This window comes from Seriola aureovittata, chromosome 3, assembly GCF_021018895.1.
Source record: "Seriola aureovittata isolate HTS-2021-v1 ecotype China chromosome 3, ASM2101889v1, whole genome shotgun sequence".
NCBI classification, from domain to species: Eukaryota; Metazoa; Chordata; class Actinopteri; order Carangiformes; family Carangidae; genus Seriola; species Seriola aureovittata.
The window spans coordinates 445,434-458,205 of record NC_079366.1 but is presented as its reverse complement, the minus strand read 5'-3'; the positions used below and the strand labels follow the sequence as shown (position 1 = coordinate 458,205).

The window sequence follows — 12,772 nt, the reverse complement described above, 5'->3', positions numbered from 1 at the left end:
GACAAAAGTCAACAACAAATACGACAGAACTACACAACACAATAAACTAAGAAACTAATAATTAACAAAAACATTTATAATGGTCATAAAATACATCAAATAATAGAGATTTAAAATATAAGAGTCTAGTATGAGGGAATGCAGTTCATTCCATTTAAATGGTGATAGAACCTGAAACCAGTTCAGCCAGTATGAGTGTGAACCTGACGGATTTGGAGGGTTAGTTAGTTAGCTAGCTAGTTAGTTAGTGGATCGTGTTCTGTGGACACTGGATTGAAACAAGAGAACAGATGTGAGGTGGTTTGAAGCTTTAATAGTCGAGCTTGATAAATGAATAACATGAGATGTCTGTTTCGTCCTGACTGAGGTCCAGCCTACGGAGAGAACAGTGATGAATAGGGTATCTGTCATTGTCACAGAGTGTAGAGCTCCATGGTACGCAGGGTTTAACTGCAGTGTTGATGGAGCAGCATGACAACAGAGTGTCTCCACAGTCACAAGACAAGAAGGTCGACTCAATCGAGCCCAATTTGATTTTTGAGTCACGTGTTGAATATGAACCTTGAGCCAGATTCCGCAGTATTTGTATGAATCAGTGAGGTCTTACAGTTAAAGATTAATGTTAAGCTGCTGTAACGATCTTTTAATTAATATCTAAGACTATAATTTGATGATGATGTGTTTTTCGTCTTTTGTTTTTTTGTTTTTTACACTGCTGTGAATCTCACTCACTGATGAGTTCATTCTTGCTGCAGTTCACAGGCTGGTTAAAGTCTTTTAGTCTTTAAGTACAGGTTCTAAATACTGTAGTGGAGCTGTTCACAACACACACACACACACACACACACACACACACACACACACAAAGCTGTAGCTTAAGCTTAAGAAATGAGCGTCTCTCTGTGGTTGTGCAGTGTCTTGTGTCAGATAGATAGATGAATCGATAAATAGATAGATACTTTATTTATCCCCTACGGGAAAGTCATGTGTCCATTAGCTCATTGTTGATACAAATAATGATTAATAAAAACTGTTAATAATAAATAAATAATAATAATTAGATTAGTCCCCTTCTTTTAGCTGAGGTGTTGTATAGCCTGATGGCATAGGGAACAAAGGATCTCCTGAACTTCTCTGCTCTGCAGCGCCGTGAGATGAGACGTTTGCTGCACTTATAGCTTCTTCTCTGTCCTGCCAGAAAGTTGTGGAGAGGATGGTTGGTATTGTCTAAGATGGCCTCCATCTTTGCACTTTGCACATCCTTCATCTTTGCACATTGCATGCGTCTCTCCAGAACAGTCCTGAGTGAGTCCAGACTCCTGCCAAGTACATACCAAGCCTTTCTGAACAGCTTGTCCAGTCTCATTGTGATGTCCGACATGCTGTCTCCCCAGCAGACTGCAGCATGAAAGCGTACACTGGCCACCACTGACTGATAAAACATGTTCAGCATTTCACTGCAGATTTCAAAGGACCTGAGCTTCCTGAGAAAAAGAGCCAGCTTTGCCCCTTCCAGTAGATGGCATCCATGTTCAAGGACCAGTCCAGTTCATACTGCAGTGAAAGCTGGTTAAATTCACACAATGATCGGGAGTGTTGTTGTTTAACCAGGTCTCCATGAAACACAGGAAACTACACTCACGATATGCTCGCGGGTTCTTCACAACTCCCTGGCTAACAAGTTCATCATACTTGTCCCCAGGTGTGAACAGTGAAGAACTGTGGGGAGTGAGTTCCTTTGTCCGTGGAACAAACAAACGTGGTTTTCAGAAACTTGAATGTACTGGAGTCCCAATAGTGATATTCTTATTCTCTCAATATTTTGGATGTAGTGTTTGCTTTTGCAAGAGATGTAAGATGTTTTGTATGTTGTAAATATGGTTTTGGTTTATGTGTGTGAAGCTTTGAAAAACAGGGCCCTAGTTTCAGGAACTGTGTTTTTGAAATAGTGAAAAACTGTAATTGATGTGATGCTCCTGTGTTCTTCAGTCAGTGTGTTGTGAGTGACAGTGGAGGCTTTCTGAGTGAGAAGGGTTGTCAGTGATGTGGTTAAACGAGCTCATACTGAGACATGTATGAAGAGTTTTGGTGGTTTGAGTTTTGGAAAGATTCACTGTTTGGCCGAGATGCATGTATGAAGAGGGTTGACCGATGCTTGTTAACAACTGAAAAAAACTAACGCACATGTGGCGCTGTAGTGAGTGTGTGTGGCAGCAGAAAGGTGTGTGTGTGCTATCTTATACACACACGGTGTGTTTATGAAGATAGTCAGTAACCAAATTAAGTTACTTTCTCAACCTGGTAACACAAGCTTTTTGGAGGCTCTATGGTAGACAGCTTTACTGCCACACACAACAATACACACATGCACATTGACAGACACACACAAGTGCACAAATGCAGTTGCTGCCCTAACTTTCACCCAACTGACTGTGATTGGCTAATTAGACTGATTAACTTAGGGCATTTTTTAAATGTAAATGTAAATGTACTTTATTTATAAAGCCCTTTACAACAGTCCTTTCGGTGTACCAAAGTGCTTTACAACAGATAATAAGTGAAGAGATAAATAAATGAAAAACAATTAAAAAAAAAATAATAATAAAAGAACAATAAGAGCAATAAAATACAACAAAATTGATTAAGATAAGATTGTGAAAAGTGTTGTCATACTACTGGGTATTGAAGGCCATCCTAAATAGGTGGGTTTTTAAGCTAGCTTTGAAGCGGCCCAGGTCAGGAATAAGACGAATCTCGGTGGGGAGCTTATTCCAGAGCCTAGGGGCAGCAACAGAAAAGGCTCGGTCACCCCAGTGTTTGTATTTGGATCTGGGCACTTCCAGCAAAAGTTGAATTGTTGACCTCAGAGGTCTACCAGGATTTCGGACAGTTAAAAGATCAGATAAATACGATGGGGCAAGGCCGTTGAGAACTTTAAAAACAAACAATAAAAGTTTAAAATCAATTCTATAACGGACAGGCAGCCAGTGAAGAGAGTTAATGTTGTTCTGTTCTAGCAGGAGACATCACAGTAGCTTTACTGCAGATCAACTTCTGTTAGGGCATGTACATGTCTTCCTATGGTTGTAGGAACAAACTTAGGTTTGAAACCATTATTGTGAGGCGACTTTGGCCAGTCCTCACAGTTTCAAAGAGCTTTTTGAGTGATACCTGGACTGACTGAGGTCAGAAGTAGGATAATTCTCTACAATGTGAATGAAACCAAAAGTAACGTCCTCTGTAGAGATTGAAACATGTGCCATGGATACACACCAAGCAGCAAGCACATTAAAAGTTTCCTCAGGAATGTTCTAGTCATAGATTTATCATTTCCTGCTCAAAGAATTAGCAGTAAATAAAAACACACAGTGCTGTTCTGGTTTATGACACCGATGTGAACCTCTCAGACCTGTCTTTCGGTGTCTGTATTGGTCTCCATAGTAACTGATGTGTGTCTCTCTGAAACAGACAGAAAAACAGCTGTGTCAACCACCATGAAGACCCCCAACCTCCCCCAGACCACCAGCAACGGCACCATCCGTCACCACCCTACTACACCAGCAGCCACCACCGCCCCCACCTCAAAACCCAGCACCTCTGCACTCGTCCTGAGCTTCCTCACAGTCAGTTGGACACATGGATGTGATGGAGACGTGATCCTCTATCATCCCTTTAACATGACCCACCCTGTCTGTTACAGCAGTAATGTCCGGAGGCTTTTGACAAAGGTGTGTCAGAATAGGAAAGGTTGTAAAGATGATCTGCTCTGCATCGAAGGTAAAAATGTGCAGGATGGTTACCACATCTTTGAGGATGGAGCAACAGAGCAGAACAGAACCTGTAACACACTGAGGGTCCACTGCCCCACCAAAGGTTGGTCTACAGTGTGTGTGTGTGTGTGTGTGTCTGTGTGTAAATTAGCTCATTGTTGATAATAATAATAATAATAATAACAACAAAAGCAGTTAATAACAAATGAACAATAATAATTAGATTAGTCCACTTACTTTGGTAGAGGTGTTGTATAGCCTGATGGCAGAGGGAACAAAGGATCTCCTGAACCTCTCTGTTCTGCAGCACAGTGAGATGAGACGTTTGCTACACCTGTAGCTGCTTCTCTGTCCCAGACCCAGCCTTTTTGACCAGCTTATCCAGTCTCATTGTGTTCGTGTCTGACATGCTGTTGCCCCAGCAGACTGCAGCATAAAAGAGTACACTGGCCACCATTGACTGATAAAACATGTTCAGCATTTCAAGGAGCTCTGCCCATGCCTCACACCGGGCTTGTAAGAAGACTGCAGAAAAAACAGATTATGATCTGATCTGCCAAGTGGTGGTAGAGCTGAAGCAGTGTCGGCCTCCTTGACATACTGAGTGAAGCCATGAAGCCAGACAGGTGAGAGGTGAGAGTGACATAGTTAAAAAGGAGTTTTTCCTTTGTGTATATTATTTCTCCATCGTCAAACAAAACAACGATGTAGAATAAAAGACGCCATCGACAAAAAATATAATAATATATAGAAATATATTGCAAAAAACTATGAGCTTTGCGGACTTGCTGCAACATGTTGCCAGTGCATCATTTGAATATGAATATTTACCCCACGAAAAAAAAACACAACTATCCCTTTAAAATGAGTGTTGTTGGGACGTTTCACTACCAATAAAGTTTTCCGTAAAACTTATTTTTCACCCTCAGACACTAAACTTCTCAAATCCATGTTTCATATTGTCTTAACAAAAATTTGACCAAAATTAAAATAAAGAAAAAACTGGCTCATGTTTAACACAAGGTTGTCACTTCATACTGAAGCATGTAGCAGAGTGAACACATTATTATGACTGAGCAAATTCACAATTCATCCACATCCTGTCCACATGTCATCGACATCTTGTCCATATCTCATGCACATCTCATGCACATCTCGTCTAACTCTTACGGACATCACTCTTCACTTCACTTAAGAACTTGGACCCAAACTCTTTCTATGGCAACACAGGCCAATCAGCAGTGAGCTGTTGTGTGTGAAATCACTCATGTGTGCCTTTTGCCTTTTGCACCACTCATTGCACATATGCAAGACTTGTCCCACAGAACCTGCAACAACAACCTACAACGTCTCAGATCAGATAGATCATAGATCACAGTCACAGCTTTATAGTCAGTTATTTCACCTTCATCTGACTGAACAGACTCCTAATCCGTCTCTGTTTCTGATTTGCACGTGTGTGTGTGTGTGTGATTGTGTGTGTGTTACAGCTAAGGCCATCCCAGATGTTAATGGACAGCTGCAGACCTACAAAGTGGTGGCTGCTTTGCTCTGCTGTGTGCTGCTGATTCTCTTTCTGATCCGCTTCACCAGACCCACTGTCAAGGCCCTGCAGAAGAGATGTGAGTACACACACACACACACACACACACACACACACACACACACACACTGCACATATGTGCATATTCACACTTATTTGCATGTAATCAGCTCTTACTGAGCTGAAAACTAATATTTTCAGATTAAGACCTGTCAGATTAAAGACTATGTTCAAGAAAGACTGTTGCCTAAAATTCAAAGGAGTCTGCCACACTGTCACAACACAATATAATAGAAGAGAATAGAATAGAAGAGAATAGAATAGGAGACCACACAGAAAAACCAGGGGAAGTCACCTGTTTCTTAATGAAGCCCTGCCCATCTCAAACCAGTAGGAAGAGCTGAGGGAATCAAAAAAATCAGGGAATCTCTCATGTGAATTAAAACAAAATGCTGTGTTCATGCTGGAGCCATCAGTCATCCAGACCATAAGAATATTTTACTGGGATCAATCTACAAAGACGGCTCTGCTTCTGCAGGTCCACAGTCAGACTGAGGACCCTTGTCAAATGTCAGTCCTGTCTCTGTTTCTTCTGTGTATTCGTCTGAAATAATACCTTATGAAATAAAAGTAATTTCTTCATGTAAAATAGATGAACTGACCCTTTAAATGAATCACATTAATAACAAACTGGCCAACATAGCATCCACAGAGGAAAAGCTGTGGAAGAGGTGCTCATCATTCTGCTGTTCAGGCTCATGTGCAGACACCCTCTATGAAGACAACCTGCATCATGTTGTTTTCAGTCATATTCACAACAAGTCACTGTAGCGCAAAATGCACAAGGTGTCTCACCCCTGGAAGTATAACTGCAGTGTTTACATGCTTTTCAGTGTCGGACAGGAGGCAGAACCGCTGGATTGGACCTACACAGAGTCACAGTGGTGAGTCGCACACACCCACACACACACACACACAAACACACACACACTCAAACACACACACACACACACACTCACAAACACACACCATGAACACACACAAACAAACACACACCCACACACACACAAACAAACACACACCCTCACACACACAAACACACACACCATGAACACACACACACACACTCAAACACACACACACACACTCACAAACACACACACCATGAACACACACAAACACACACACCACACACACACACAAACAAACACACACACACCTCACACACACAAACACACACACCATGAACACACACACACACACACACACACAAACACACACACAAACACACACTCACACACACCATGAACACACACACACACACACAAACACACACACACACTCACACACAAACACACACACAAACACACACACACACACTCACACACAAACACACACACCATGAACACACACACACACACACACCCTCACACACACACACACACACGCACACACACACACACACACACACACACTCTGTAGTGTATATTTACTTCTGCACCAAATGTGGATTAATCTTCATTAGAAATCAAGGGGCTCAGAGCCACAGACAGAGGAGGGGGGTCATACAACACAGTTTTGGTTTGTATGATGATGTTTCTTTGTCAATAAGAAACAGGGAGAGTAACAGCAGATGTGTGATTTAAGATTTTCCTTTTCTGCGTCAGTGTCTTACCACCGAGGGAAAACTATGGTTAAAGACGATGATGGAGAGAAGAGACTGTCCTACCCTGGTAACACACAAACACACACACACACACACCCATACCCATACACACGCACACACGCACACACACACACACACACACACACACACACACACACACACACAGTCATATAGTAAATCTGGCTGCTGTTCCTGTGTGTTGTCAAATCAGCTCTGGAGCGACTGACAGTCAGTGACAGCAGAGAACCTTCATCCAACAGGAACAGTGGCTACAACTTCTGAGGTGCATCATCGTCATCGTCATCGTCATCATCATCATCGTCATCATCATCATCATCATCATCATCATCATTCCTGATTTAATGACCAATGCATTATTTAAGATTATGTGAAAGTGACCATTCATAGTAGAAATTCTGTTATAACCAAGTCTGACCGTACCACCATCAATAAATGCGAGTGAGCAGTGTTATCAGTGTTATCAGTGTTATCAGTGTTATCAGTGTTATCAGTGTTGGCAGTGTTAGCAGTGTTAGCAGTGTTGGCAGTGTTGGCAGTGTTAGCAGTGTTAGCAGTGTTAGCAGTGTTAGCAGTGTTATTAGTGTTATCAGTGTTAGCAGTGTTAGCAGTGTTGGCAGTGTTGACAGTGTTAGCATTGTTGACATATTGACAGTGTTAACAGTGTTATGTCCAATATTGCTGTAACTGAACTTGTATATTAACACATTATATGATATTCTAGTGGCACCTTACAATGTTTTTATGGTTTTAGCAGCAGTTAGCATTTCAAGCTACTTCTTAAATAACTGCACGGACAGGGCTGCCAACTTTTCAAAAAGCCCTGGAGTGAGATTTTGTGGGGCAAACCAAAATTTTGCTGTATACACGCCAATTTTTTGTTTGGCCCATTGCCATACAGCAAAAAACATTTACCGCTTACCGTACATCCGTGGTTCTCAATGTATTAGCCTTCGGCCCTACTCAAAGTGTACAAATGGAACCAATTGAACCAACAGTCATTATGGACTCACCCACATGCTGTTTAGTTATCATGTGTGCTTTTTTCTTCCAAAAACGTCCATTTAGAGACCCCTGGTGAGCCAGTCCTGCAGCGAAAATACTTTGAATGGCCGTCAATTGCAACCGACACGAAAACGTCCATAAAACTACACAAAAACTTTGTAATATTCCTCCATACTGCTCGTCCGCGACAATCCAAGTGTCCTGAAGTGGGAACATCCGGAGTTTACTAGCAACAACGTCATTTAGTACATGTTTATAGCCGAAAACGGTGGCTATGGTCAGTAGCCCGGATGTGTGCAGAGGCAGCTTCTTCATGGCATATCACAGATAGATCTATCTCTATAGCTCTGGCCCAGACGAAATTCGGGGGTGTGGCGTGAGAGCATGTGAATTGATTCAAATGAGTGTGTCTCATGGCCAATGCGTGAGAGTTGGCAGCCTTGCATGCAGCTGTCCAAGTGAGCTGCACCGTGTACAACAGACAGCTCTGGAGATGTTCGCAGGTGTATTAGCAGTTTTCCCCTGCTTTTAGTCCTTGTGCTAAGCTAGGCTAACACTCTCAGGAGATCTCTCTGTACTTGACAAACAGCAATAAACCTGAGAAGAGCTTTTTAAGATGAAATGTTCCTTTAATCAGAAAAATTGACTCATTAACACGTGGTCAATGGATGTTTGTTGTGCTGACTCTGTTGTTATTTTTTACTTTTGTTGTTAACTTTTTATTTTCGGTAAAATGATCTGAGTCATGTTTGACCTGATTTGTTGCCTCTAAAGTAGGTGAATGGAAAATTTTGGAGAAGACAGAAAGAGCAAGGGCGAGGAGGAAGAGAAGAGAGTGAGAGACGAAGGTGGTAACAAAGCGCAGCAATGTGGTTTCCTCTGTCGTTGACACCAACTTCCTGTTTGTGTTATTTCTGTCATAACCTGTATATGTTTCCCCCTCTCTCCCGTTCTCCTTCTCTCTCTCACTTCCTCATTGTCGTCCTCATTCTTTTCATTCATCTCTTCTGTTATTTTCTTCCTCCCACTTTCTCTTGTCGTGTGTGTGGTTATCGTGCTGGCGGTCACTGCCCACATTAATTCTCTGTTCAGGGTCAGATTCAAGCTAATTTTCTCATGTCCCGGCTGTTGTTTATTAGTTGTCCTCCTCAGATGTAGAACCTGATCGTTTGGTTTTACACACAACATCTTTACTGTTTCAGTTCAGTCTCATGGCTCTCATCAGCTGTTTCCTGCAACAGCTGTTTTCAGAGAAACAGCTGTAAACACACTGTCCTCTACCTGCTCTGCAGCAGACAGCAGCTGGTGAACATGGTGGAGCATTCAGCAGCTAAAGAGACAGATGTTCCCCTCAGGAGCTGGAGGAGACCAAACACAGAGTCCACATTCATCCAGCTTCTCAGAGAAGGATGTGACATGCCTGTAATGCTTATTTTATCTCTTTAAACTTTTGGGCCTGGGAGTTGAAACATTTATGATCTTTCTGAATGCAGGAAAAGACTTTGACTCCTTTGATCCTTAGGAAACTGCAGAGGAGTCCTGACTTGTTAGGAGCAAAGACCTGCTCACTTCCGATGGAAGGAGACAAGGTCACTGATCACTAGAGCTCAATACACTTTTTTTATTTGTTTTGGACGGACATTGGGTGGGATGTAAAAGAGAGCTCATGTCTTCCACATACAGCTTCGTATTCCCATAGCCACAGGGAGAATATTTGTTTACAACAGTGATGATTTGGATTGTTGCAACTGAGCATTTCTGCAGTAATAAATCAGTTCCTCAATAACAGATGAAAATAGAATCAAATACCATTTAAAACATAGATAAAATAAAATAAGTCAATTCAATAAAGTGACTAATGACTAAAAAACATAGGCTACTTCATTACAGCTTTTTATTACAAGATGTGTTGGTGTGTCTCCTGATGACATGACACGGATCGATTCCCTTTTAAAATATTAATGTCTGGATCTCACTAAACTTTTTACAGCTCAACATTACAAATCTGAAATTCTACTCATAAATCCTAAAGCGCAGAGACATTACAGTTTTTTTCAGTTGCTAACAAGCATCGGTCAAACCTCTTCTTACAGTCTGCATCTCGGCCAGTGAATCTCTCCTCAAATGAACATACACTTAGTATGTTATTAGTTACTTAGTAGCTTAGTTATTGTTTAGGTAGTTATTATTGCAGCCCTGGAATTTCAGGAATTATTTCTTTTGTTTCAAATTTCTATTTAACTCAAATAAATGACTCTATACAAGGATATAGAAAAAAAAGTATACTGAAGCAAATTTCTGATTTATTTTTGTCACATATACTTTAGTACGGTCAATACCCTTTTTTTTTAAGTATATTTTTTTGGGCTTTTGTGCCTTTATTGGACAGGATAGTAGAGAGAGAGATTTATGTAGCTTTTCTTGCGAGTAATGGAGTCTGTGGAGCACTTTATACTGTATTAGGTTGTGCCTGGTGTTAACTGAACACTTTTGTACGTTTCGTAGACATTCTTCCCAAATCTCATCAGTTATTTCCATATTCAACTCGTCCGTCCATGCTTTTTTTATAAGTTTCTGAATTCACTGGAGCGCCATCATGAAGCATTCGATAGAAAACAGAGATTGCCCCACGAGTGCCCGGGTCCAGATTATTAATAGTCTCTTCTAGAGCATTGTGTTTATTCAAAACTTCAAAGTTTGGTAAATTCTTTTTAACAAAATCTCTAATCTGTAAAAACCTGAAAAAAAACAGAGGCAGGTATTCCATATTTGGCTTGTAGCTGTGTAAATGAGGCAAAATTTCCCCCCATATACAAATAATTTATGTTATTAATACCTTTCTGTTTCCAAGCAGAGAAAGCAATATCATTTTGGCCAGGTATGAAAGCGTGATTTTCACAGATTGGAGTATCAATATATACACTTGGGGCCTTGATATGAAGTTTTATCTGCTCCCATGTGCGTATAGTACCATTGATTACAAAGCTGTAATTATACTGTGGGGCTGTTGAGCAATGCTAACAAGGAGGTCTTGTTACATAGCGATCGTTCTAAGCATAGCCAGGCAGGGCAGGAGTGTGAAGAGGAGGGGGGGCCTTTCCTCCACCAAGCAAGTACAGATAGATGAGCCGCCCAGTAATACTTTTAAAGTTTGGTAAAGCAAAGCCACCAGCATTTTTAGGTTTACACAGGTGTTTTTTGGAGATCCTGATGGCTTTGTAGTTCCAACGAAAAAGTACAAAAATTTAATCTAATTGTTTAAAGTAACACTGGGCGATGTAATATGGAAGAGACTGAAAAAGATGTAGGAAACGTGGCAGCGCAATCTTAATTGCATTAATCTTACCTACAAGAGAAATAGGAAGAGTCTTCCAAAAATGTATACTTTGTTTAAATTGCTCAACTTTATTATGCCAATTCTTTTGTAGAAGATCCTCTGGGTTTTTTGTGACAGTTATAACAAGATATGAGAAGTCTTTAAATGCCTTTTTAAAAGGAGTAGACTGTATATATGTCATATCAACTTTGTTAGAGATTGGCATTAACTCACTTTTATCCCAATTAACGGAAAATCCAGAGAGTCTCCCAAAGTTGCTAATTAAAGTCAAAAGATGAGGTATGGAGGCTTGGGGATGAGAGATGAATAAAACAATGTCGTCCACGTACAGTGAAATATGATGTTCTTGTCTGTGAATGTCGATAGGAGATATTAGATGACTTTGTCTAATACTAACTGTTAACGGTTCGAAAATAGGAAAGGGGAGAGGGGGCATCCCTGACGGGTCCCCCGACTGATCGCAAAAGGGGGTGAGATATTTTGGTTGGTTATGACAGAGGCAGTTGGATGTGAATAGATAAGCTCAATCCACTACATAAAGGAGGGCCCAAAACCACATTTTCTTAGTGTAAACATCATATAGGGCCATTCAACTTGATCAAAGGCACGCTGTGCATCTAAAGAAATTATCACTGATTCTTCAATATGTTCTGTATAAAAAATGTGGAAAAAATGTACATATTTCTGGCATGAAACCTGTTTGGTCAGGATGAATAATAGAACAGATGTGCTCCTTTAATCTATTGGCTAAGACTTTCCCAAGAATTTTGGTTTCAATAGGTAGCAGGGAGATAGGATGATATGAGGAGACCAGGTTAGTGTCATGCCCAGGTTTGGGTATGAGTGAAATATTGGCCTTATATAGAGTAGGGGGCAACTTATAGATCATCAATGAGTGATTAAGCATTCTTAGTATAAGTGGGGAAAGTTTATGACTAAATACTTACCATCAGGCCCTGCTGCCTTATTGTTGGGGAGAGAGGAAATCACTTCTTTTATCTCGTTCAAATTGATGTCTGCATCTAATGCGGAGGAAGATTCTCTTGATAGGCTAGGTAGGCAGTCCCAGATTTCGAAAAATGTTTCATACTCTCTGGATCAGATCCTCCCTGTGACTGATAGACCTGTTCATAAAAATTAGCAAAACATTCATTAATTTTTTCAGGATCCGTCAGGGGAGACCCATCACCCTTCTTGATTGAATGTATGGACCTGGATGCCTGAGATTGTCTTAACTGGTGTGCAAGTAGCCTTTGGGGTTTATCCCCAAACTCAAAATACTTTTGTCTTACTTGAACCAGCAATCACGAAACATTCTTGGACAGTGTAGAGTTGTACTCACATTTTAATGCTGAAAACTTTTTCAGTACTTCAGGCTGGTTATCCACTCTATATAATGCCTCTAGATTTGATAATTGACTGTATATTTCAGT

General features: G+C 40.8%; 1 protein-coding gene across 1 annotated transcript in view; it reads left to right on the top strand.

Moving 5' to 3' along the window:
- The window catches only part of LOC130164909 (uncharacterized), a 17,921-nt gene extending 7,754 nt beyond the window's left edge, over positions 1-10,167 (top strand). Inside the window, exons 2-6 of the mRNA XM_056369909.1 lie at positions 3,469-3,873; positions 5,261-5,392; positions 6,207-6,257; positions 6,981-7,046; positions 7,191-10,167. Coding sequence (XP_056225884.1) covers positions 3,469-3,873; positions 5,261-5,392; positions 6,207-6,257; positions 6,981-7,046; positions 7,191-7,261 — 725 coding nt within the window. The 3' untranslated portion in view covers positions 7,262-10,167. The remainder of the gene's footprint in view (positions 1-3,468; positions 3,874-5,260; positions 5,393-6,206; positions 6,258-6,980; positions 7,047-7,190) is intronic.
- The last annotated feature ends 2,605 nt before the right edge of the window (positions 10,168-12,772 follow it).